Source organism: Gopherus evgoodei, chromosome 1, assembly GCF_007399415.2.
Source record: "Gopherus evgoodei ecotype Sinaloan lineage chromosome 1, rGopEvg1_v1.p, whole genome shotgun sequence".
Classification (NCBI taxonomy): Eukaryota; Metazoa; Chordata; order Testudines; family Testudinidae; genus Gopherus; species Gopherus evgoodei.
In genome coordinates, this window is record NC_044322.1 from 33,680,550 (window position 1) to 33,702,099 (window position 21,550).

Below are 21,550 nucleotides of genomic sequence, written 5' to 3' on the forward strand. Positions count from 1 at the left end.
TTGGCCCAGTCCTCTAATTTGTCTAGGTTCCTCTGTATCCTATTCCTACCCTCCAGCGTATCTACCACTCCTCCCAGTTTAGTGTCATCTGCAAACTTGCTGAGAGTGCAGCCCATGCCATCCTCCAGATCATTAATGATCTATAGCTGCAGATTGCCGGTCACCTTCCAGTCACACTCTGGCATCAGCCTTGGTTACTACTTGCAGGGTGGCTCTAGGGTTGCCAACTTTCTAATCACAATAGCACAAAACCAAACACACTTGCCCTGCCTCCTGCCCTGCCCTTTCCCCAATGCCTAGCCCCAAACCTTCTCCGATGCCCCGCACCCCCCTCACCCCATCCCTCCTCCCTCTGTTTCTCACTCCCCCATCCTCACTCACTCATTCACTCAGGGGGTTGGGGTGTGGGAGGGGGTGAGGGCTCTGGATGGGGATGCAGCTTCTGGGGTGGGGCCAGAGATGAAGGGTTTGGGATGCAGGAGGGGGCTCTGGGCTGTGGCAAATGTCTGGGACATGGGGGAGTGAGGGCTCTGGCTGGAAGTGCAAGCTCTGGGGTGGGGCTGGGGATGAGGTGTTTGGGGTGGAGGAGGGTGTTCTGAGTTGGGGCAAGGGGGCTGGGTGCAGGACGAGATTCGGGGTGCAGGATTGAGGAGGGAGTTGGGTGTGGCAGGGGGCTCAGGGTTGAGGTGGTGGGTTGGTGCACAGGAAAAGGTGCAAGGTGTGGGCTTCAGTCAGTGCTTACCTCAGGCAGCTCCCCAAAAGCAGCAACATGTCCCTCAGCTCCTCGGCGGAGGCATGGATAGACCGTCGGCACACCCTCACAGCTCCCATTGGCCGTGGTTCCCAGCCAATGGGAGCTGTGGAGCTGGCACTTGGGCAAGGGCAGTGCACATAGCACCCCAGCTGTCCCTGTGCCTAAGAGCCAGAGGGATATGCTGGCTGCTTCTGGGAGCCTTTCAGAGCCGGGTAGGGAGCCTGCCAGCCCTGTGCCAACCGGACTTTTAACGGCCCTGTCAATGGTGCTGACTGGAGCCGCCAGGTCCCTTTTCAACTGGGTGTTCTGATCGAAAACCACACCCCTGGCAAACCTAGGTGGCTCCAACACATTCTTAATCCCAAATTTCACCCAAAAATGTGTGTTTTGTGCTGTACAGCCCTCTTCTGGACACTTGAAATTTTAGAGGTCCACTGTCCCTGTAATGGGTTAACATCCAACAGTTTGATGACACCTGGCTAGAGATGTTAACTTGTCCTTTGTCTTCAATAAAATGGTTTACCCACTCCCCAGACTTGTCTGGTAACACACATTTTAGTTATAACTTCAGCTTCTGTTCACAACTTTACGTATAACAAAATAAACAGAAATTAAAAGGTACAGTTACAAAATTGAAATGCCTGCAAACTGCATGGAAACTTTTTAAAAAAGCCACAGTAGAGGCTCAAACTAAACGTACACACGAAATAAAAAAAAACAACAGTAAGAGTACCAACAAAAGTGTCACTGTGGCTAAACAATAAAATAAAAAAGTGGTTAGAGGCAAAAAAGCATCCTTTAAAAACTGGACATTAAATCCTACTGAGGAAAATAGAAAGGAGCATAAACTCTGGCAAGTCACATGTAAAAGTATAATTAGGCAGGCCAAAAAAGAATTTGAAGAGCAACTAGACAAAGAGTATGTCTACACTATGAAATTAGGTTGATTTTTATACAAGTCGATTTTTAGAAATCGATTATATGCAGTCGATTGCATATGTCCACACTGAGTGCATTAAGTTGGCCGAGTGTGTCCTCACTACCTGGGTTAGCATCGACTCACAGAGCGGTGCACAGTAGGTAGCTATTCCACAGTTCCCGCAGTCTCCGCTCCCCATTGGAATTCTGAGTTGAGCTCCCAATGACTGATGGGGCAAAAACATTGCCGCGGGTGATTTTGGGTACATGTCGTCAGTTGCCCCTCCCTCCTTGAAAGCAATGGCAGACAATCGTTTCGCGCTTTTCCCTGGGTTACCTGTGCAGATGCCATACCACTGTAAGCATGGAACCTGCTCAGCTCACTGTCACCACGGCTGTTATGGGCAAGTCTACTGTGGGGGCTGCTGTGAATCAAGTAGCCAATGCAACCATTGACATTCTATTATCAAGGGTAGTGACTCTGGGAAATGTGTGCGCCTTTTTAGATTTTAGGTGCATCATATTCCTGTCCTTTGTCACTGGTGACGAAGTCTTGCAGCTGTACATTCCAGTCTGGTCAGCGTTGTAACACTCCATAGCAGTTCTCTGGTTGACACATGTAACAGCTCCAGGGTTCTTGCTCTTTTGCCTTGGCCGAGGTACCTTGCCCTACCCGGACCTCCAAGCATTTGACACAAAAGCACCTGCAGCAGCTGGCATTGCTACACAGCAGCATCTCCTTGCCTTCGCAGTAGATGGTGCAGAAGAACTGCTAACCATTGTTATCCACCACTTCCTCTGCAACTCTGCTCTCCGGCTCCCCAACGACGAGCTTGGGGGGATCTGTACCGGTCCTCTTGGGTGCTGCTGGCAGCAGATAGTGCAGTAGGACTGGTAACTGTCCTTGCCGGACATGTAGCTTGGCAGGGGGTTCTGGGAACATCTTCTCTGCCTAGCTCTTAGCAACCTCCAGGACATGGTGTACAGCTCCATCACTTCCCCTGCAACTCTGCTCTCCTGCTCCCCGGCGACCAGCTTGGGGGATCCGTTCATGAAGCCTGGACAGTAGTAAGGAGCAGTTCAACTATAGGTTGAGCAAGTGAAGAATGGTGGTAGAATGTGTCTTTGGATGTTTAAAAGCTCGCTGGTGCTGTTGGTCAGACCTCAGCACAACCAAAATTCCCATTGTTATTGCTGCTTGCTGTGTGCTCCATAATACTTGTGTGAGTAAGGGGAAGATGTTTATGGCGGGGTGGGAAGTTGAGGCAAATTGCCTGGCATCTGATTTTGAGCAGACAAACACCAGGGCAATTAGAAGAGCACAGCAAGGCGCGCTGTGCATCAGAGGCTTTGAAAACCAGTTTCATGACTGGCCAGGCTTCAGTATGACAGTTGTGTGTTTTTCCGTTATGCAAACCTACCCCCTTTGTTGATTTTAATTCCTTGTAAGCTAACCACCCTCACCCCTTCGAAATAAAGTAACAATTGTTTTGAAACCATGCATTCTTTCTTTATTAATTAAAAAAAAAGAGATAACAGACAAGGTAGCTAGGGTGGGTTAGGGGAGGAAGGAAGGACAAGGCCACATTGCTTATTGTAGCCACAGTAAAAATCAAACTGTTTGAATGACAACTTTCTGTTGCTTGGGCCATCCTCTGGAGTGGAGTGGTTGGATGCCCGAAGCCTCCCTGCATGCGTTCTTGAGTGTCTGGGTGAGGAGGCTATGGAACATGGGGAGAAGGATAGGTGGTTATACAGTGGATGCAGCCAGTAGTGTAACTAGCGGGGTGCAGGGGAGGCAGCCACTTCTCCTCAGCACATTTTCCAAAAGTGGTGCCTGCCAGGCCGGCGCTGGGGACAGCACGGCTGAAGGAGCCATGGGAGGGGGGGGAATGCGGCAGGTGGGGCCGGAGGAGCGAGGGGGCCGGCTCCTCTGCCATCATGCCCCATGCTCAGCGTGGCCCCAACATTGTCCCAGCCACCATTAGCGGGCACCAGCCACACCATGGGATGGCACACAGAGTCCTGGCCTCGCGCGCTGCCCTCTCCGCCAAGCCTTCCATCCGCCAGCCTGCCCCGGGCACATGTGGTACATCCCGCCGCTGGAGGGGAGGCCTGCACCTCTCCTGCTCGGCTACGCTCCAGGCGGTCCTTCCTGGCCAGGCGGCCGCTGCCCCACTGGGAAGGAGCCCCTGGAGCGCAGCTGAGCGGGAGAGGCCCGGAGCTCCCCGGCAGTGCCGGTGAAGTTTATTGGTTTGGGGACCCTGACTGGCTCCTTGTCCCTGCACCCCGGCTGCCCTGCCTGGGACAAGTCTTGCCTCTGCAGCCCCTCTCCACCACGTGTCTCCGGCGGGCGGCCCACAGTCCCAGGTCGTGCTGCTCACCCAAGTCCTGCCCACTCTGCACTGCCCCTGGACCCACTGCGCTGCCCTGCGGGCTGCAGGGCTGGAGCAGCCTCCGCGCTGCACTGCAGCACTCCCAGCCCCAGCCAGCCATGGCCCACGTGTCCAGGCTGCTGCACAGGGGCGTCTCCTCCCCAGGCCCGGCTTGGAATCCAATGGGGCAGTGAGGGGGCGGGGATTTGAGGAGGGATCCAATGGGAGAATGAGGGGGCGGAGTCAGGGCGGGGGGGCAAGACCAGAGGAAGAGCAAAGGGGGGGGGTCTGCCTTTTTTATGTTTGCTCTCCCTACACTTAGAACCTGGCTATGCCACTAGATGCAGTGGGGGTCTGTGCTCTTGTTGGCTTTCCTGCAGCTCCAACAGATGCTTCATCATGTTCATTAGCTCCCCCATTAGCCTCAGCATCATGTCCTGCCTCTGCTCTTCACACTCACTCAGTTCTTTCCTGGCTTCTGCCACTGAATGCCTCCATGCATTAAGCTGTGCCCTATCAGTGCGGGAGGACTGCATAGGCTTGGAAATCATATAATCGCAAGTGCATTTTTTTTCGCTTTCTAATCTGCGATAACCTCAGAGACAGAGATGATAGAGGGAGCATAGAAACATTCTATACACTATGATTTTGGGGGGATTGCACGGTCACCTGTGCTGCGGAGTTTGCCATGCTGACCAAACAGGAAATGAAATTCAAAAATTCCTGGGTTTTTTCCTGTGTACCTGGCTAGCGCATTGGAGTTCAAAGTGCTATCCAGAGTGGTCACAATGGAGCATTCTGGGATAGCTCCCGGAGGCCAATACCGCCAATTTGTGTCTGCACTACCCCAAATTCAACCCAGCAAAGTCAATTTTAGCATGACTCCCCTCGCTGGGGAGGAGTACAGAAGTCTATTTTAAGAGCCCTTTAGTTTAACAGAACGAGGTTGGTTGTGTAGATGCATGCATTTTTAAATCAAACTAGCGTGGCTAAATTTCACCTAACCCTGTAATGTAGACTAGGCCAAAGACTCAAAAACTAAGGGTATGTCTACACTATGAAATTAGGTTGAATTTATAGAAGTCGATTTTTTAGAAATTGATTTTATACAGTTGATTGTGTGTGTCCCCACTTAACACCATTAAGACTATTAACTCGGCGGAGTGCATCCACAGTACCGAGGCTCGCGTCGACTTCCGGAGCATTGCACTGTGGTAGATATCCCACAGTTCCCACAGTCTTCGTTGCCCACTGGAATTCTGGATTGAGATCCCAATGCCTGATGGGTCAAAAACGTTGTCACGGGTGGTTCTGGGTACATGTCGTCAGCCCCCCCGTGAAAACAATGGCAGACAATTGTTTAGAGCCTTTTTTCCTAAGAGATTTTTTTTTAAGTACATCAGAAGCAGGAAGCCTGCTAAACAACCAGTTGGGGCCACTGAATGATCAATGTGCTAAAGGAGCACTCAAGGAAGATATAAGGCCATTGTGGAGAAGCTAAATTAATTCTTTACATCACTCTTTACAGCAGAGGCTGTGAGGAAGAATCCCACACCTGAACCATTCTTTTCAGGTGACATATCTGAGGAACTGTCCTAGATTGAGGTGTCAATAGAGGAGATTTTGGAACAAACTGATAAATTAACAGGTTTCAGAGGTGCAGCCGTGTTAGTCTGTATCCACAAAAAGAAAAGGAGTACTTGTGGCACCTTAGAGACTAACAAATTTATCTGAGCATAAGCTCTCGTGGGCAGTGGGCTGTAGCCCACGAAAGCTTATGCTCAAATAAATTTGTTAGTCTCTAAGGAGCCACAAGTACTCCTGTTCTTTTTGATAAATTAACAGTAATAAGTCACCAGCGCCAGATGGGATTCACCCAAGAGTTCTGAAGGAACTCACATATGAAATCGCAGAACTATTAACTGTGATATGGAACATCATTTAAACCAGCTTCTGTACCAGATGACTGGAGGAGAGCTAAAGGCTCTGGGACGATACTGGCAATTATAGGCTGGTAAGCCTAACTTCAATACCAGATAAATTGGTTGAAACTATGGAAAAGAACAGATTTATCAGACACATAGATGAACACAATTTGTTGGGGAAGAGTCAACATGACTTGTGTAAAGGAAAATCATGCCTCACTAAATCTGTAATTCTATTAGAATTCTTTGAGGGACAAGGGTGATCCGGTGGATATAGGGTACTTGGACTTTCAGAAGGCCTTTGACAAGGTCTCTCACCAAAGGTTGTTAAGCAAACTAAGCAGTCATAGGATAAGAGGCAAGGTCCTCTCATGGATCAGTAACTGCTTATAAAGATAGGAAATGAAGGATAGGAATAAATGGTCAATTTTCAGAAGGATAGAAGTAAATAGTAGTGTGCCCAAGGGATCTGTACTGGGACCAGTGTTGTTCAACGTTCTCATCAATGATCTGGAAAAAGGGGTAAACAGTGAGGAGGCAAAATTTGCAGATAATATAAAATTTCTCAAGATAGTTAAGTCCAAAGCAGACTGCAAACATTTACAAAGGGAGCTCACAAAACAGTGATTGGGCAACAAAATGGCAGATGAAATTCAGTGTTGATAAATGTAAAGTAATGCACATTGGAAAACATAATCCCAACTATATATATAAAACAGTAGTTTTCAAACTTTTGTACTGGTGATTCCTTTCACATAGCAAGCCTCTGAGTACGAAGCCCTTTATAAATTAAAAACTTTTTTATACGTTTAACACCATTATAAATGCTGGAGGCAAAGCAGGGTTTGGAGTGGAGGCTGACAGCGTGCAAACACTCATGTAATAATCTCGTGACCCCCTAAGGGGTCCCAACCCCCAGTTTGAGAACCCCTGGTATAAAATGATGGGGTCTAAATTAGCTGTTACCACTCAAGAAAGAGATCTTGGAGTCACTGTGGATAGTTCTCTGAAAACATCCACTCAATGTGCCACTGCAGTCAAAAAAGAATGCTGGGAATCATTAAGAAAAGGATAGATAGTAAGACAGAAAATATCATATTGCCTCTATATAAATCCATGGTATGCCTACATCTTGAATACTGTGTGCGGATGTGGTCTCCCCATCTCAAAAAAGATATATTGGAATTGGAAAAGGTTCAGAAAAGAGCAATAAAAATTATTGGAGTATGTGGGGGGAAGAGCGAGCAATGTGAGTGAGAGTGAGGGGAGAGTGAGTAAGGGAGGGACTGGGGATGGAGTGAGCAGGGGTCAAGGCCTCTGAGATGGGGTGGGGTCTCAGGGCAAGTGGCAGGGCAAGGGTGTTTGGTTTTGTGCAATCAGAAAATTGGCAACCCTAGGGGGCAGTGACTCACACGGGACTGAGCTACAGTGACCAGGTGTCTAGTTTTTCGACCGAAAGTAGGGTGACCAGATCACCCAGGTCAAATATCGGGAAGCACGGGGGGGAGGGGTGGGGGCAGAGGGGAAAAAAATGGCGGCAGAGAAAAAAAAAATCCCCCACCCCCGATTCCTTCTCTCTCTGCAAGCGCTGGAGGGAGGCCGGGGAGACTCAGGCGAGCATGGGCCGGAGTGAGTGAGAGTCCGGCCTGGCACCGAGCAGGCAGGACTCGGGCGTGGTACCTGGAGGGAGAGTAGGGGTGGCCTGCGGGGCCAGGTGGCGGCTGTTCTCCCCACCTGGGCAGCAGGACTTGGGAGCAGCCGCTGCTGTAGCTCTCACTGCCGTGGGGCGAGGAAGCGGCCACTGGCCAAGCTCGGCGGCTGCAGCTCTGGCGCTCACGAACCCCTGAGCCCGGGCCTGCTGCGGATACCCAGCAGCGCGCATGCTGTGCCCAGCCCCTGGCCAGTCACGCCTGGGCTGGCTGCCTAGCTGGTGCAATCCCGTGGGCGGCCCCGGTTTGGGGGCAGCAGGCCCCAGACCCACCATCCCGCTCAGGTCCCGCAAGGGAATGAACAGGGCTGGGCTGCCGATGCCTCCGCCGCGGGATTGCACCAGCTAGGCAGCCAGCCCAGACGCGACTGGCCAGGGACTGGGTGCAGCGTGCGCGCTGCTGGGTCCCTGCAGCAGGCCCAGACTGGAGGGGTTCGGGCCCAGGCGCCAAAGTGGCAGCCGCTGAGCGCCACATGCTTAGCTGCTTCCTCCCCCCGCGGCAGTGGGAGCTGCAGCAGCGGCTGCTCCCGAGTCCCGCTGCCCAGGTGGGGAGAACAGCCGCCGCCTGGCCCTGCGGGCCGCCTCCTACTCTCCCTCCAGGTACCGCGCCCGACTCCTGCCTGCTCAGGGCCAGGCCGGACTCACACTCAACCCTGCCCTGCGTCTCCTGGGCATGGCATGCTTGGCAAGAGGTGGGGATTTGGGGAGGGAGCCAATGGGGCAGTGAGGGGGTGGGGATTTGGGGAGGGATCCAATGGGGATAGAAGGGGGGGGGAGTCAGGGTGAGGGAGGGTGCAAGCCATTGTGGGCTCCGGAGCCTTTGCTTGTTTGTCCAGTGTCCCGACCTAACATTGGTCGGGACGCGGGACAAACAAGCAAATATCGGGACAGTCCCGATAAAATCGGGACGTCTGGTCACCCTAACCAGAACACCCAGTAGAAAATGGACGCTGGTGGCTCCAGTCAGCACCACTCACTGGGCCATTACAAGACTGATCAGCGGCGCTGTGGCGCTAAGGCAGGCTAGTCACTACCTGTCCTGGCCGGCACCATGTTGCACCCTGGAAGCGGCCAGCAGGTCTGTCTCCTAGGCTGGGGAGTGCCAGGGCTCTGGGCGCTGCCCCTGCCCTGAGCACCGGCTCTGTGCTCCCATTAGCTGGGAACTGGCCAATGGGAGCTGGGGGGGTGTGGTCAGAGCCTGCAGGCGAGACAGGTGTGTGTAGCTTCCAGACCCCTACTTAAGACCTGGACCTGCTGGCTGCTTCTGGCGTGTGCGCAGCATGGTGCCAGGACAGGAAGACAGCCTGCCTTAGCGCCACTGACTGGGAGCTGTGCAAGGTAAGCCCCTGCCCCAGCCCTGAGCTCCCCCAAACCCAGAGCCCCCTCTTGCACCCCAAACCGCTCATTCCTGGCCCCACCCTAGAGCCTGCAACCCAACTCCCTGTCCCCTCCGACACGCTGAACGCCTCATCCCGAGCCCTCACCCTTCCTGCACCCCAACCCAGTGCCTCAACCTGCAACACCCTCCCTCAGTCCAAATCCCCACCCCCCAAGCCTGGAGCCCCCACCTGCACCCCAAGCCCCTCATCCCTGCCCCCCCGAGCCAACCCCCCCCAGCCGGACCCCTAACCCGCTGTACTAGCTTGAAGCCCCCTCCTGCAACGTGAACCCCTCACCCCCTCCCGCACCCCAACTCCCCGCCTCAGCCCAGTAAGGGAGGGTGGGCACCGTGGGGGAGGGAGAACGTAGTGACCGGGGGCGGGGCTAGGCTGGTCGGTGTTGTGTGACTAGAGAGTTGGCACCCCTGGGCTGAGCGCAGGCTGGCTGCCAGGCAAGGAGCAAGGCACCCCAGGGCCTCGCGCCTCGGGGAGCCCGACCGCACTGAGCGGGACACACGGGTCCGCTTCCCCCAACCCTCAGGGCTGGGCCTTAGCCCCCCCCGCCGGCCTGTGGGCGGAAGCCGGGCAGCCTCGGGGGCGGGGCTGCGTGACGCGCTCTCCCTGCGACTGTCCCGGCAGCAGCAGAGGCGGCGGCGCGTGTTGGTCGCAGGCCGGGACTCCGGGAGGCTGCGGGCGGGCGAGCGCGGCATGGGAGGCACTGGGCGCCACGTGGGCGGCGGGGACCCGGACCCGGACCCGGACCCGGTGCTCAACTTCCTGCGGTGGAAGAAGAACTACAACAGGCGCAAGAACAAGCTGCGGCTGCAGAGGAAGGAGCAGCAGCGGCCGGCGGGGGTGGTGGAGCGTGAGGGGATCTCCTTGCTGGAAAAGCGCTACCCAGAGGTGAGGGGCCGGGCGGCGCTGCCAGCGGGAGAGTGAGGGGTGGCCGGGCCACGCTGTCCCCGGGGGGTGAGCGGGACAGAACGTGAGGAGGGAGCCAGGCCGCCCGGAGTGGGGCATTGCCCGACTTGAACTGGGGCTGCCCTGGGGTGAAGGGCACCCGGCGAGGGGAAGAGGCACTGTCCGGTGGTTGCAGGGCACCTAGTGTGTGTGTGTGTGGGGAAGGGGCACTGTCCGGTGGTTGCAGGGCACCCGGTGGGGCTGGGTGTGGAAGGGGCACTGTCCGGTGGTTGCAGGGCACCCGGTGTGTGTGTGTGTGGGGGGGGAAGGGGCACTGTCCGGTGGTTGCAGGGCACCCGGTGTGTGTGTGTGTGTGGGGGGAAGGGGCACTGTCTGGTGGTTGCAGGGCACCCGGTGTGTGTGTGTGTGGGGGGGGAAGGGGCACTGTCTGGTGGTTGCAGGGCATCCAGTGGGGGAGAAGGGGCACTGTCCGGTGGTTGCAGGGCACCCGGGAGAGGGGCACTGTCTGTCTGATAGTTGTAGGGCACCCGGGGGGGAGAAAAGGGGCACTGTCTGTCTGGTGGTTGCAGAGCACCCAGTGAGGGGAAAGGGGCACTGTCTGTCTGGTGGTTACAGGGCTGCCTTGATGGGAGGGGCACCCAGTGGAGGGGAAGGGGCACTGTCTGGTGGTTTCAGGGCTGCCCTGGGGCAAGGGGCACTCGGAGGAGGGGGCATTGTCTAGTGGTTGCAGGGCTGCCCTGGGGAGGGGCGGTGCTAGCCAGGGTAGGGGCACCTAGTGATGGTGAAAAGGGCCCTTACTAGGTTAGAGTATTGCTCTCTGTAGGTGAAGGGTGCACCCAGTGGGTGATACCCAGAGGAGCCCTCCAGAGAGGGCATGGCTTGGCTGAAGTAGTTATCTCAGAAGTGAGGGGCGCGTACTAGGAGAAGAATGTATTTATCTGGCTGGAGTGGTGCTGACTGGAGCTCGGAATCACCCACTGAGAGGCATTGCCCAGCTAGAATGGCCCTTTCTGGAGGTCAAAGGAGACATTCACTGAGGAGATAAGCCCTGATCTGGAATCAGTCAGAATGAGGGCACCACATGGAGTTTGTGTGGGGGGAGACATGAGCCCAACTGGGGTGTAGCTTAGCTGTGGTATTACTGTTTGATATTTGCTGTGGGAGATGTGATGGCATCAGACTACTAGAGCAGCAGTTTCCAGGAATGACAGGGATATTAGCTGGCTCCAGCTGAGCTACCTATAGAGGACAGGGGAGTCGTGAAGATTGCAGGAGGGAGAGAAGTGAGTGTGTGATTGTGGGGAGGGAATGCTTCATTCTGTACTAGTTGCAGTGTTTCTGTTGCTGGGGATGGTGCAACATAGACTCATAGACTCTAGGACTGGAAGGGACCTCGAGAGGTCATTGAGTCCAGTCCCCTGCCCTCATGGCAGGACCAAAAATGCTGTCTACACCATCCCTAATAGACATTTATCTAACCTACTCTTAAATATCTCCAGAGATGGAGATTCCACAACTTCCCTAGGCAATCTATTCCAGTGTTTAACTACCCTGACAGTTAGGAACTTTTTCCTAATGTCCAACCTAAATCTCCCTTGCTGCAGTTTAAGCCCATTGCTTCTTGTTCTATCATTGGAGGCTAAGGTGAACAAGTTTTCTCCCTCCTCCTGATGACACCCTTTTAGATACCTGAAAACTGCTATCATGTCCCCTCTCAGTCTTCTCTTTTCCAAACTAAACAAACCCAATTCCTTCAGCCTTCCTTCACAGGTCATGTTCTCAAGACCTTTAATCATTCTTGTTGCTCTTCTCTGGACCCTCTCCAATTTCTCCACATCTTTCTTGAAATGCGATGCCCAGAACTGGACACAATACTCCAGTTGAGGCCTAACCAGCGCAGAGTAAAGCGGAAGAATGACTTCTCGTGTCTTGTTTACAACACACCTGTTAATGCATCCCAGAATCACATTTCCTTGTTTTGCAACAGTATCACACTGTTGACTCATATTAAGCTTGTGGTCCACTATGACCCCTAGATCTCTTTCTGCCATACTCCTTCCTAGACAGTCTCCTCCCATTCTGTATGTGTGAAACTGACTGTTCCTTCCTAAGTGGAGCACTTTGCATTTATCTTTATTGAACTTCATCCTGTTTACCTCAGACCATTTCTCCAATTTGTCCAGATCGTTTTGAATTTTGACCCTGTCCTCCAAAGCAGTTGCAATCCCTCCCAGTTTGGTATCGTCCGCAAACTTAATAAGCGTACTTTCTATGCCAACATCTAAATCATTGATGAAGATATTGAACAGAGCCAATCCCAAAACAGACCCCTGCGGAACCCCACTTGTTACATCTTTCCAGCAGGATTGGGAGCCATTAATAACTACTCTCTGAGTACGGTTATCCAGCCAGTTACGCACCCACCTTATAGTAGCCCCATCTAAATTGTACTTTCCTAGTTTGTCTATAAGAATATCATGCGAGACCGTATCAAATGCCTTACTAAAGTATAGGTATATCACATCCACTGCTTCTCCCTTATCCACAAGGCTCGTTATCCTATCAAAGAATGCTATCAGATTAGTTTGACACGATTTGTTTTTTACAAATCCATGCTGGCTATTCCCTAACATGGAGGTTTGTAAAATGCCACTCCATTTTAGCAAGTGGGAAGGCTACCTTAACCATTAGGACCCTTCCAGTAGAGTGAAACTGATGTGATTCTTATCTTGCTGGTTTCCCCAATAAGAGTGGCAGAGGGCAACTGGGATCCCTTTAGTTTTGCTCTGAGGCTGCTGCGCAGTCATGATGAGAGCCTTACTCACCACACAGAATATGCCTACAATAGCACTTTTGTCAGTAAAACTTTTATCGGTCAGGGGTGTTAAAAAACACACCCCTGACTGACATAAATTTCTCTGACAAAAGCACTGATGTGAACAGCGCTATGTCAGCGGGAGATGCTCTGTCACCAACATAGCTTCTGCCACTAGTTTGGGGTGGTTTAATTATGCTGGTGGGAGATCCTTCTGCTGCCGGCATAAAGTGGCTATGCCGCTGTAATGTAGCCATAGCCTAACAAACAGATCTCGGAGAGAAGGGAAGAAGCAGCTGATGGGGTTGGGAGAGAATGTGGATGGAGAGAATGGGTCCCTCTGACTAGACAGCAGGGGTGAGTTTGTGTATTGGAGAGTAGAGAGAGAGAAGACGGTTTCCATTCCTCTCAGCAGACTGGGAAACCATCAAATTAAACAGGTGCTTCGTAGCCAAGTCTAACAGAAAAGTGTGAGAGTATCAGATAGCATTCCGGGGCAACACCTGGGCAGGAAGCCCTTCTCTACCAGTAGTCAAAGTAAAGGGCATGGGGATTGGCGTTCTCACCATAGCACAGCCTGGATCCCACTGAGCAGGAAAGCAATCATTTGAACCAAACTTTGGTTAGTAGGTTTAGTCCTCTGGTTATTAGATGTGTGGCTGTGACTATTGATAACACTTTATATTTATATGGTGCCTTTTATGCAGAAGGATCTCAGTGCTTTACACATGATATTATTTCATCCTTTGCTGAATTGCAGCCATCCCCTGGATAGAACATGTCAGTCAACCGTCACTACACATGGAGCGAAGCGCAGAGTAATCTATTTATTTGAGACGGTGTGGACATGAGTGTATGCTTTCCTCGATTAGTGTACGCTTCACTCTTGTGAGCAAAGCCCATAATTGGTGGTGAATTCTTGTATTGGGTTTTCTCACGTTTGTGACAGAGCACGCTATGAAACTGAGTACAGCAGTAATAAACTTTCTGTTGTTATTAGGGCCCTACTAAATTCACAGTCCACTCTGGTCAATTTCATGGCCATAGGATTTGAAAATAAGTCAGTTTCACATTTTTGGATGTTTACACCTGAAATTTCAGGATGTTATAATGGTGGGGGTCCCAACCCAAAAGGGGATGGGGGGGATTGCATGGCTGCTCTAGGGGCATTACAGGATTGACACCCTCACTTCTGTGCTGCCTTCAGAGTTGGGCTCTGAAGGCAGCAGCTGTGGATCTTCTTGCAGCTTGAGGAGGCTCCCGGAGGTGGAGATGAGTCTGATCTCTCCTGTGATGCTGGGAACGCCCCAGCCAGGGGCCCCTAGCTGCTAGCCTCAGCTGGCTAGGGAGAGACAGGACTTGCTCTTCTCCTACATTGGCCCCTCTCAGGAAGAGATCAAACTCACCTCCGGATACCTCTCTGGCCTGCAGGAAGCTCCCAGGCTGGGCAGCAGCTGCAGATCTTCTTGCAGCTGAAGGAGGCTCCTGGAGGTGCAGATGAGTCTGATCTCCCCTGTAATGCTGCAAGCACCTCAACCAGGGGCTCCTAGCTGCTAGTCCCAGCCAGTGGCGGATTACTTGTGCCCAGGAGCCCTGGCCAATTTGGGGCTCATGGAAAAAATGTGCAGCCTGAGTCCCAGCACGAGCTGCAGAGGTGGAAGTCCTGAGTCCCAGCAGGAGCTGTGGAGGTGGAAGCCCTGAGCCCAGGTGACCTGAGCCCCAGGAGGAACCATGGAGGTGGAAGACCTGAGACCCGTATCTCATGGAGGTGGAAGCCTCAAGCCCTGGCAGGAGTCCGGCATTCCTAGCAGCATAGGGAGATCGGATTTCACAGGCAAGGGCTTATTTCACAGTTTGTGACACGTTTTTCATGGCCGTGAGATTGGTAGGGCCCTAGTTATTATGGAGAGGCAGTGACCTCTCCATAGATAAGGATTCAGCAAGCTTCCATTGTATGACTCCATATTAGAACTTCTGTAACTTTTATCTTGGATAAGTCATTTGGCCTGAAGATTGTTAAATAAAATTGCTTAAGTTACTCACCATAATTAAAACGACCTCAGTTTTTTTGTGTCACTCTAGCTTAAAAATGACCTGTTACTGTACCTTCAGACTTTATATAGAATTGTATTTCAGTTACTGTTGTGTGCTGGCTACATATGGAGGGGGGAAAAAAGGTTGTAGCTAAGCAAAGGTATTAAGGCTTTTTTGTGGTTATATTTGGGCCCAGTCCTGCTCTGATTTTAACACCAGTTTTTTTTTTCCCCCCACTGACTTTGGCCATGTCTACATCTAAAATTTTGCAGCGCTGGTTGTTACAGCTGTATTAGTACAGCTGTATAGGGCCAGCGCTGCAGAGTGGCCACACTTACAGCAACCAGCGCTGCAAGTGGTGTTAGATGTGGCCACACTGCAGCGCTGTTGGGCGGCTTCAAGGGGGATTCCGGGACCGAGAGAGCAAACCGGGAAAGGAAACCAGCTTCGCCGCGGTTTGCTCTCTCGGTCCCGGAGCCAGCCAGCAAACCGCAGGGAAGGAGACCTGCTTGCTCGGGGTTCCGGGACCGAGAGAGCAAACCGGGAACGCCGCGGTTTGCTCTCTCGGTCCCGGAGCCAGCCAGCAAACCGCGGGGAAGGAGACCTGCTTGCTCGGGGTTCCGGGACTGAGAGAGCAAACCGGGAACGCCGCGGTTTGCTCTCTCGGTCCCGGAGCCAGCCAGCAAACCGCGGGGAAGGAGACCTGCTTGCTCGGGGTTCCGGGACCGAGAGAGCAAACCGGGAACGCCGCGGTTTGCTCTCTCGGTCCCGGAGCCAGCCAGCAAACCGCGGGGAAGGAGACCTGCTTGCTCGGGGTTCCGGGACCGAGAGAGCAAACCGGGAAAGTAAACCAGCTTCGCCGCGGTTTGCTCTCTCGGTCCCGGAACCCCGAGCAAGCAGGTCTCCTTCCCCGCGGTTTGCTGGCTGGCTCCGGGACCGAGAGAGCAAACCGCGGCGTTCCCGGTTTGCTCTCTCGGTCCCGGAACCCCGAGCAAGCAGGTCTCCTTCCCCGCGGTTTGCTGGCTGGCTCCGGGACCGAGAGAGCAAACCGCGGCGTTCCCGGTTTGCTCTCTCGGTCCCGGAACCCCGAGCAAGCAGGTCTCCTTCCCCGCGGTTTGCTGGCTGGCTCCGGGACCGAGAGAGCAAACCGGGAAAGGAAACCAGCTTGATTACCAGAGGCTTCCTCCTTCCACGGAGGTCAAGAAAAGCGCTGGTGAGTGTCTACATTGCATTACCAGCGCTGGATCACCAGCGCTGGATCCTCTACACCCGAGACAAAACGGGAGTACGGCCAGCGCTGCAAACAGGGAGTTGCAGCGCTGGTGATGCCCTGCAGATGTGGACACTCTCAAAGTTGCAGCGCTGTAACTCCCTCACCAGCGCTGCAACTTTCTGATGTAGACAAGCCCTTTAGTGGTAGCACAGTTGGGCACTGTGTGAGAGAGCACTGTAGCTGGTTGCATTTTAGAAAGAAAAGGGTGATTGTATAGCTGACAACTAACAAAGATCTTCCTTTGGCTCAAATGGTAAAAGTCTGTGTTTTTGGAGTTGTGTGACTCTCATTCTGTTTTTGCAGGTTTGTGTGGTTTAATATAAAGAGGTGCTAACCTCTTTGAAATTAAAGCTGTAACCACAGTCCTGTTAGAATGATGATTGGAATTACTGTTGAAATTCAAAAGGGAGTGTGTCGGGGAAGAGTAGATTCAAAGCAGCATTAAAAATTGGAAGTCCAGATTTCTGCCTTTGTGAAGAAGGTTGTCTCAGTTCATTGTACCTAAATGGGAAAATTTTAGAATTGAAATGATGTAAAACAGGACAACTGAATTCAGAACTTTGTCTCTGTTTGCCAGTCCCCCATCATGTAGTACCTGATCACCTGCCAGCTATTTAACAATTCCTCCTTGTTTGCAGCCTGCAAGAGCAACATCTTGATTGTGGGAGGGGGTATGTGTGTGAAGGAATTATTGTAATAAAGCAAGGCCTTTCAGAAATAAATGTAAGCCTCCTCTAAAAGTGGTTATTTCAGTGGTCAGTCACATCTAGTAGGGAATAAGGCCTTGTCTTCACTACTGTGCTGTGTCCACGGGAGAGCACTCTCTCATCAACATAATTACTCCACCTCTTCAAGAGGCAGAAGCTATGTTGGTGGGAGTGCATCTCCTGTCAACATAGTGCTGTGTAGACAAGGCACTAAGTCGATATAACTTACATCGCTTGGGGGTGGGTTTTTCACACCCTGAGCAACATAAGTAACATCGACATAAGCAATAGTGTAGACAAACCCTAGTTCTGTAGTGTAAGTTCAGCTCTTGTGAAAGTCCTGTCTTCATAACTTGCAAGTCTGCCGTATTAATTTTTCTCGTGAAGCATATCTGTCATGGTAGGCCAGGGTTACGGAAGGAGGAGTTACCTCTTTAATAGCTAGGGTTAATTACTGGAGAGTTCTGAATATTAAGACTACTCCTGGGGGAGTTCTGTGCTACTGCATGCTTACAGAATTCATGTTCCCCACAGATTTCTTTGCTTCCCTGCAGAAAAATGTCTTCTGATGGGGAAGCAAAGGGAAGCTGCAAGAGCAGCTTCCTCTCCCCAGCAGCATGGGTGTATCGTTTTGTGGCTGTCAGCCCCAAGCAGCTGGCAGAAAGGTAAATTACTACGGGGAAAGGGCAGGGCTCAGCTGCTAGTCCGGGCTGGGGGAGGACAGGACTACTTTTTCCCTTGCAAGGAGTGGCCAGGGCTGGGTCAGATCCACCTTCCCCCAGCCGCAGGAAGCTCCGCTCCCCACTTCCTGCTCCCCATAGTGCCTCAGCTGCTGGGGGAGGGTTCATTGTACTGAGAGCTGCTGCCCCATCTGCCCAACCTCCATGCATCCAGACCCACCCCCTGCCAATCCTGACACCTCACCGGGTGCCTCCTGCACCCTAACCTCCAGACCTCAACCCCTGCAGACCTACTCCCATCGAGCACCACCCCCCTGCATCTGGATCCCTGCTGAGCTCCTCCATCCAGACCCCTGCCCTGACTAACCTCAGCCTCCTGCACCCGGAACCTCCCCAGTGAGACCCTATGCATCCAGATTCCCCCCATATACGCACCTGGAACTCCCACTGAGCCTCCTGCACCCGGATTGCCCCACACAGGACCCTCTCACTGCACACCTGGATCCCCCACATTAAACCCCTCCACACTTGGATTCTGCCAGGCTGAGCCTGCCGGCCCCACACCTGGATCAAGGGCCAAGACTGGGTGTGCATGCGAGACTATGTCCCTCTCCCTCAGTGCAGAGGGGCAGAGCCCCTGGGTGTTTCTGGGGTGTCCCAGTCCTGGCACTGTGTCAGGATCGGGTGCAGCCTCACCTCTGAGTCCATGTCTCAGGGGAGGCGGGGGGCTTCAGGGTGATCTCCCACCTCCGTAAAGCCGGTGCGTGATCCATGTCCCCGTTACTGAACCTGCCCTGCAGAGGTGTGGGGCTGACACAAGCAGCTGTGGGGAAGCCGTGGGAGTCTTGGCCAGGGCTACCGTTTAGGGAAGGCGGAGGAGCATCCCTTCTCAAGTTCCGTACCAGAGGTCTGCTGGCGGCACATACCCTAGCTGCAGTTGGAACTCTTACCTGCTGCACCATGCAGACAGGTCCTTTCCTCCAGGAGCTGAGGTTTTCCAACTGCAGCTCTCACGGGCAGTTTCCTCCACTGCACTAGGGCCTCTGGGGTTGGGGCAGGCATGGAAGGAATCACTCAGGGTGTGTGTGTAGGGAGCACAAGGGCGGTGGGGGTGAGGGAGAAGCAGAAGGTCCCCAGTGGTGAGACAGCTTCTGAAAAATCTAGAGAAATTCTGGTCTTTGGTTTGATACTATTTTATCAGCTATTTAGTATGAACATTTAATTGCATGTCATGCCTGGGGCTTTTTGGCAAGTATCATATGGAATGCTTAAACCTTGATTATGTATCTTAGCATATCGTTACAATTGGATGTCTCTGAAGACCTGAGATGATTACATTTAAGATCTAAATTGAACTGCTACTGTATATAATAGAGCTATGTTAAGTACATATTTTGTTCCACTTTCTGCATTTTAAAATGTCTAGATTAGGAAAAATTGTCAGGCTTAGATAAATCAAATGTAGATGCTTGTGGAGAGGGGGGTTGCCCCCCAAACTGCAAGCCTTGACAGTTGTGGAATTTGCCTCTGCTCCCCGCACAGTCTTATTGGCCTGACCGAAGTGGCCTCCCCAAATGTAGAAGTCAAACTATGCCTACATGTAGACCTTTTCCCTCCAGTTAGCTGGTTGAGATTGATTGCCAGGTACTCCTAGAATTATCCCTCTAAAAATTCTGCCAATGTTACAGCAAACTGCAACGATGTGACTTAAATTCCACGGTATTCTTATATTCTAGCATTGATTAAATCCTTTTTGTTTCAGATAAACCCAAATGAAATTAAAAGATTTTCAGATTTCCCATTGTCAAAGAAAACATTGAAAGGTAAGTACACCAACAGTTCTTGGGAAAGTATTTGAATAAAAGACCAGTTTTAACCAGTCTTATTCATTGGCAGTTTAAGACGTTTTTGTTTTTAAATATCAAGTTCCAAGATAATGTTGCCCGCTGCAGTATTTTTCCTTATGGGAAAATATATCATTATCCAAGGCAAAAAGTAAGAATTTTTCCCTCCCCTCTCCCAAATACTAGGTTTGCAAGAAGCACAGTATCGCATGGTAACTGAGATACAGAGGCAGACCATAGGTTTGGCTTTGCAAGGTAAAGATGTACTTGGAGCTGCAAAGACTGGATCAGGCAAAACCTTGGCTTTTATTGTCCCAGTAAGTAATTTACCTTCTCATTGGAAGCTTGAACTATGTAAAATGGAGGTATTAGACGTTGAACAGCATATACTTTGGTTCATCGAAGCCAGGAGGAGACTTATAATTTGACTGTAATATTTGTTCATGTAAAGCTATGACAGACTAACTTACCTATTGGTGTCTGAGGTTTTGTAAGATGGTCTGGGTATATATTAGTCTCTAGAAATGAGTTTACACTTTGATGACTTGTTCTGACATTTTTATTAAGACTGGTTTAAAAACATTTTTTTTCTTAATAGTCCTTTACTGATATAGTTGACTGCTAAAATTATTTAAAACTGAATGTATGGAATAAGTGTAAAGTTGATCAAGGAACCTGTTTATAACTAAACTTCACTAAATATGTAATACATTTCTCATTGTAGGTTAGGCTAGAGTTCATGAATATGGTTTGTAAATTAGACTGAAAAATTGGCTCTCAAAAATATTCGTTAGAGGATGAAAGTTCCTGTTGGTTTACCTGGAAAGTCAGGCTTTGCATTTATTTTCTTTAGTATTATAGAAAAGATTTTTTCAAGTTGGCATCTAAATTGAGGAACCACTCAAATGGTGATCAGGTTGAGGGGGGACAGGATTTAATTTGGTTTTAAATTAGAGATTAGCGATTTAGCATTCAACGTAAATTATTAGTTTAGGGCCCAGTCCACTTCCATTAAAGTTAATGACAAAACAGTGGGAGCAGAAATGAGTATTTAGGCAACCTCTCAGAAACTAGAATGTGCTTTATGCTAGATCTCATTCATGCAGATTAGGAAATAAATGTATAGGTTTTGGGAGGGGGGTGAGAACCATTTTCTGCATACTGTAGCAAAGAAGGAAAATGAGGTTGCTTAATTAATTTATAGCTGTAATTGAGAGATACAGCTCTTGAAACAATTGTATGCATTTTTATGTCCATGCATTTAAAGGGATTTGTAGAGAAGGGGGCCTAGTGATAACTGGGACTGTGTGTCATATAGAAGGAGGCTAGAAAACAAGTTTTGATCTCCTTTGTGGCTGTGGAAAGCACCATCAGTAGGGATATTACATCAGTCCTGGTGAAATCTTTTTGTTGTACAGCTGAACACAACAATTTGTCAGTGTATGTATCTGTAACAGCAGAAGTGGACTTGTATCAGTACCTTTAGTTGGAATGCGCTGTTTCAGCAGTGGTACTGCCTTGTAGGTTTGAGCCCAGTACTCCTGAGAGCATTCTGCACCAAAAATTAAAAATTCTGTGCCAAAAAATGAAAAATTCTTCACGCAATATTTTAAAATTCTGCAAATTTTGTTTGTCAAATGTGGAGGCTCCAGCATGGCATTGGGGAGCACAGGCTACTGTGGGAGATTACTGTGCAGCTCCTCTGCCCTCCCCTCCCCAGGGGACACAGACTCACTGCACCCAACCCTGACACAGTGCAAGGATTGGGTCTGCCCCAGAAACACCCCAGATCCCTGCCCTTCCATGCCAGATGTGGGCAGGCGGATCCTGCCTTGCTGAGCCTAAGTGTGGAGGGACTTAGTGTGGGGGGAATCTAGATGTGGGGTGAGAGGGTTCTATGTGGGGCAATCTGGGTGCTGGTGGCTCAGTGGGGGATCCAAGTGTGTGGAGGATCTGGATGCACAGGGGGTTGTTGGGGTGCTCTGGGTGCAAAGGTAATGGGACTCTGCATGGGGATCCTAGTGAAGGTGGTTGGGGCTCAGTGGGGGGATCTGACTGGGCGCGTGTGTGTCCAGATGCTGGAGGGGTGGGGCTCAGTGAGGCTGGGATCCAGTGCAGCTGGTTGGGGCTCGGTGGATCCAGGTGCAAGTGGCTCGTTGGGATGGTTCAGTGCAGCTCGGCAGGGGGTTCTGGGTATGAGGGAGTCTGGATGCATAG

The 21,550-nt window shown here is 51.3% G+C and overlaps 1 protein-coding gene across 1 annotated transcript in view; it reads left to right on the forward strand.

Annotated features, from left to right (window-relative positions):
* The first annotated feature begins 9,719 nt into the window (after positions 1 to 9,719).
* DDX10 (DEAD-box helicase 10) overlaps positions 9,720 to 21,550 on the forward strand; it is a 354,057-nt gene continuing 342,226 nt past the window's right edge. The window contains exons 1-3 of the mRNA XM_030561169.1: positions 9,720 to 9,962; positions 19,252 to 19,312; positions 19,520 to 19,650. Coding sequence (XP_030417029.1) covers positions 9,768 to 9,962; positions 19,252 to 19,312; positions 19,520 to 19,650 — 387 coding nt within the window. The 5' untranslated portion in view covers positions 9,720 to 9,767. The remainder of the gene's footprint in view (positions 9,963 to 19,251; positions 19,313 to 19,519; positions 19,651 to 21,550) is intronic.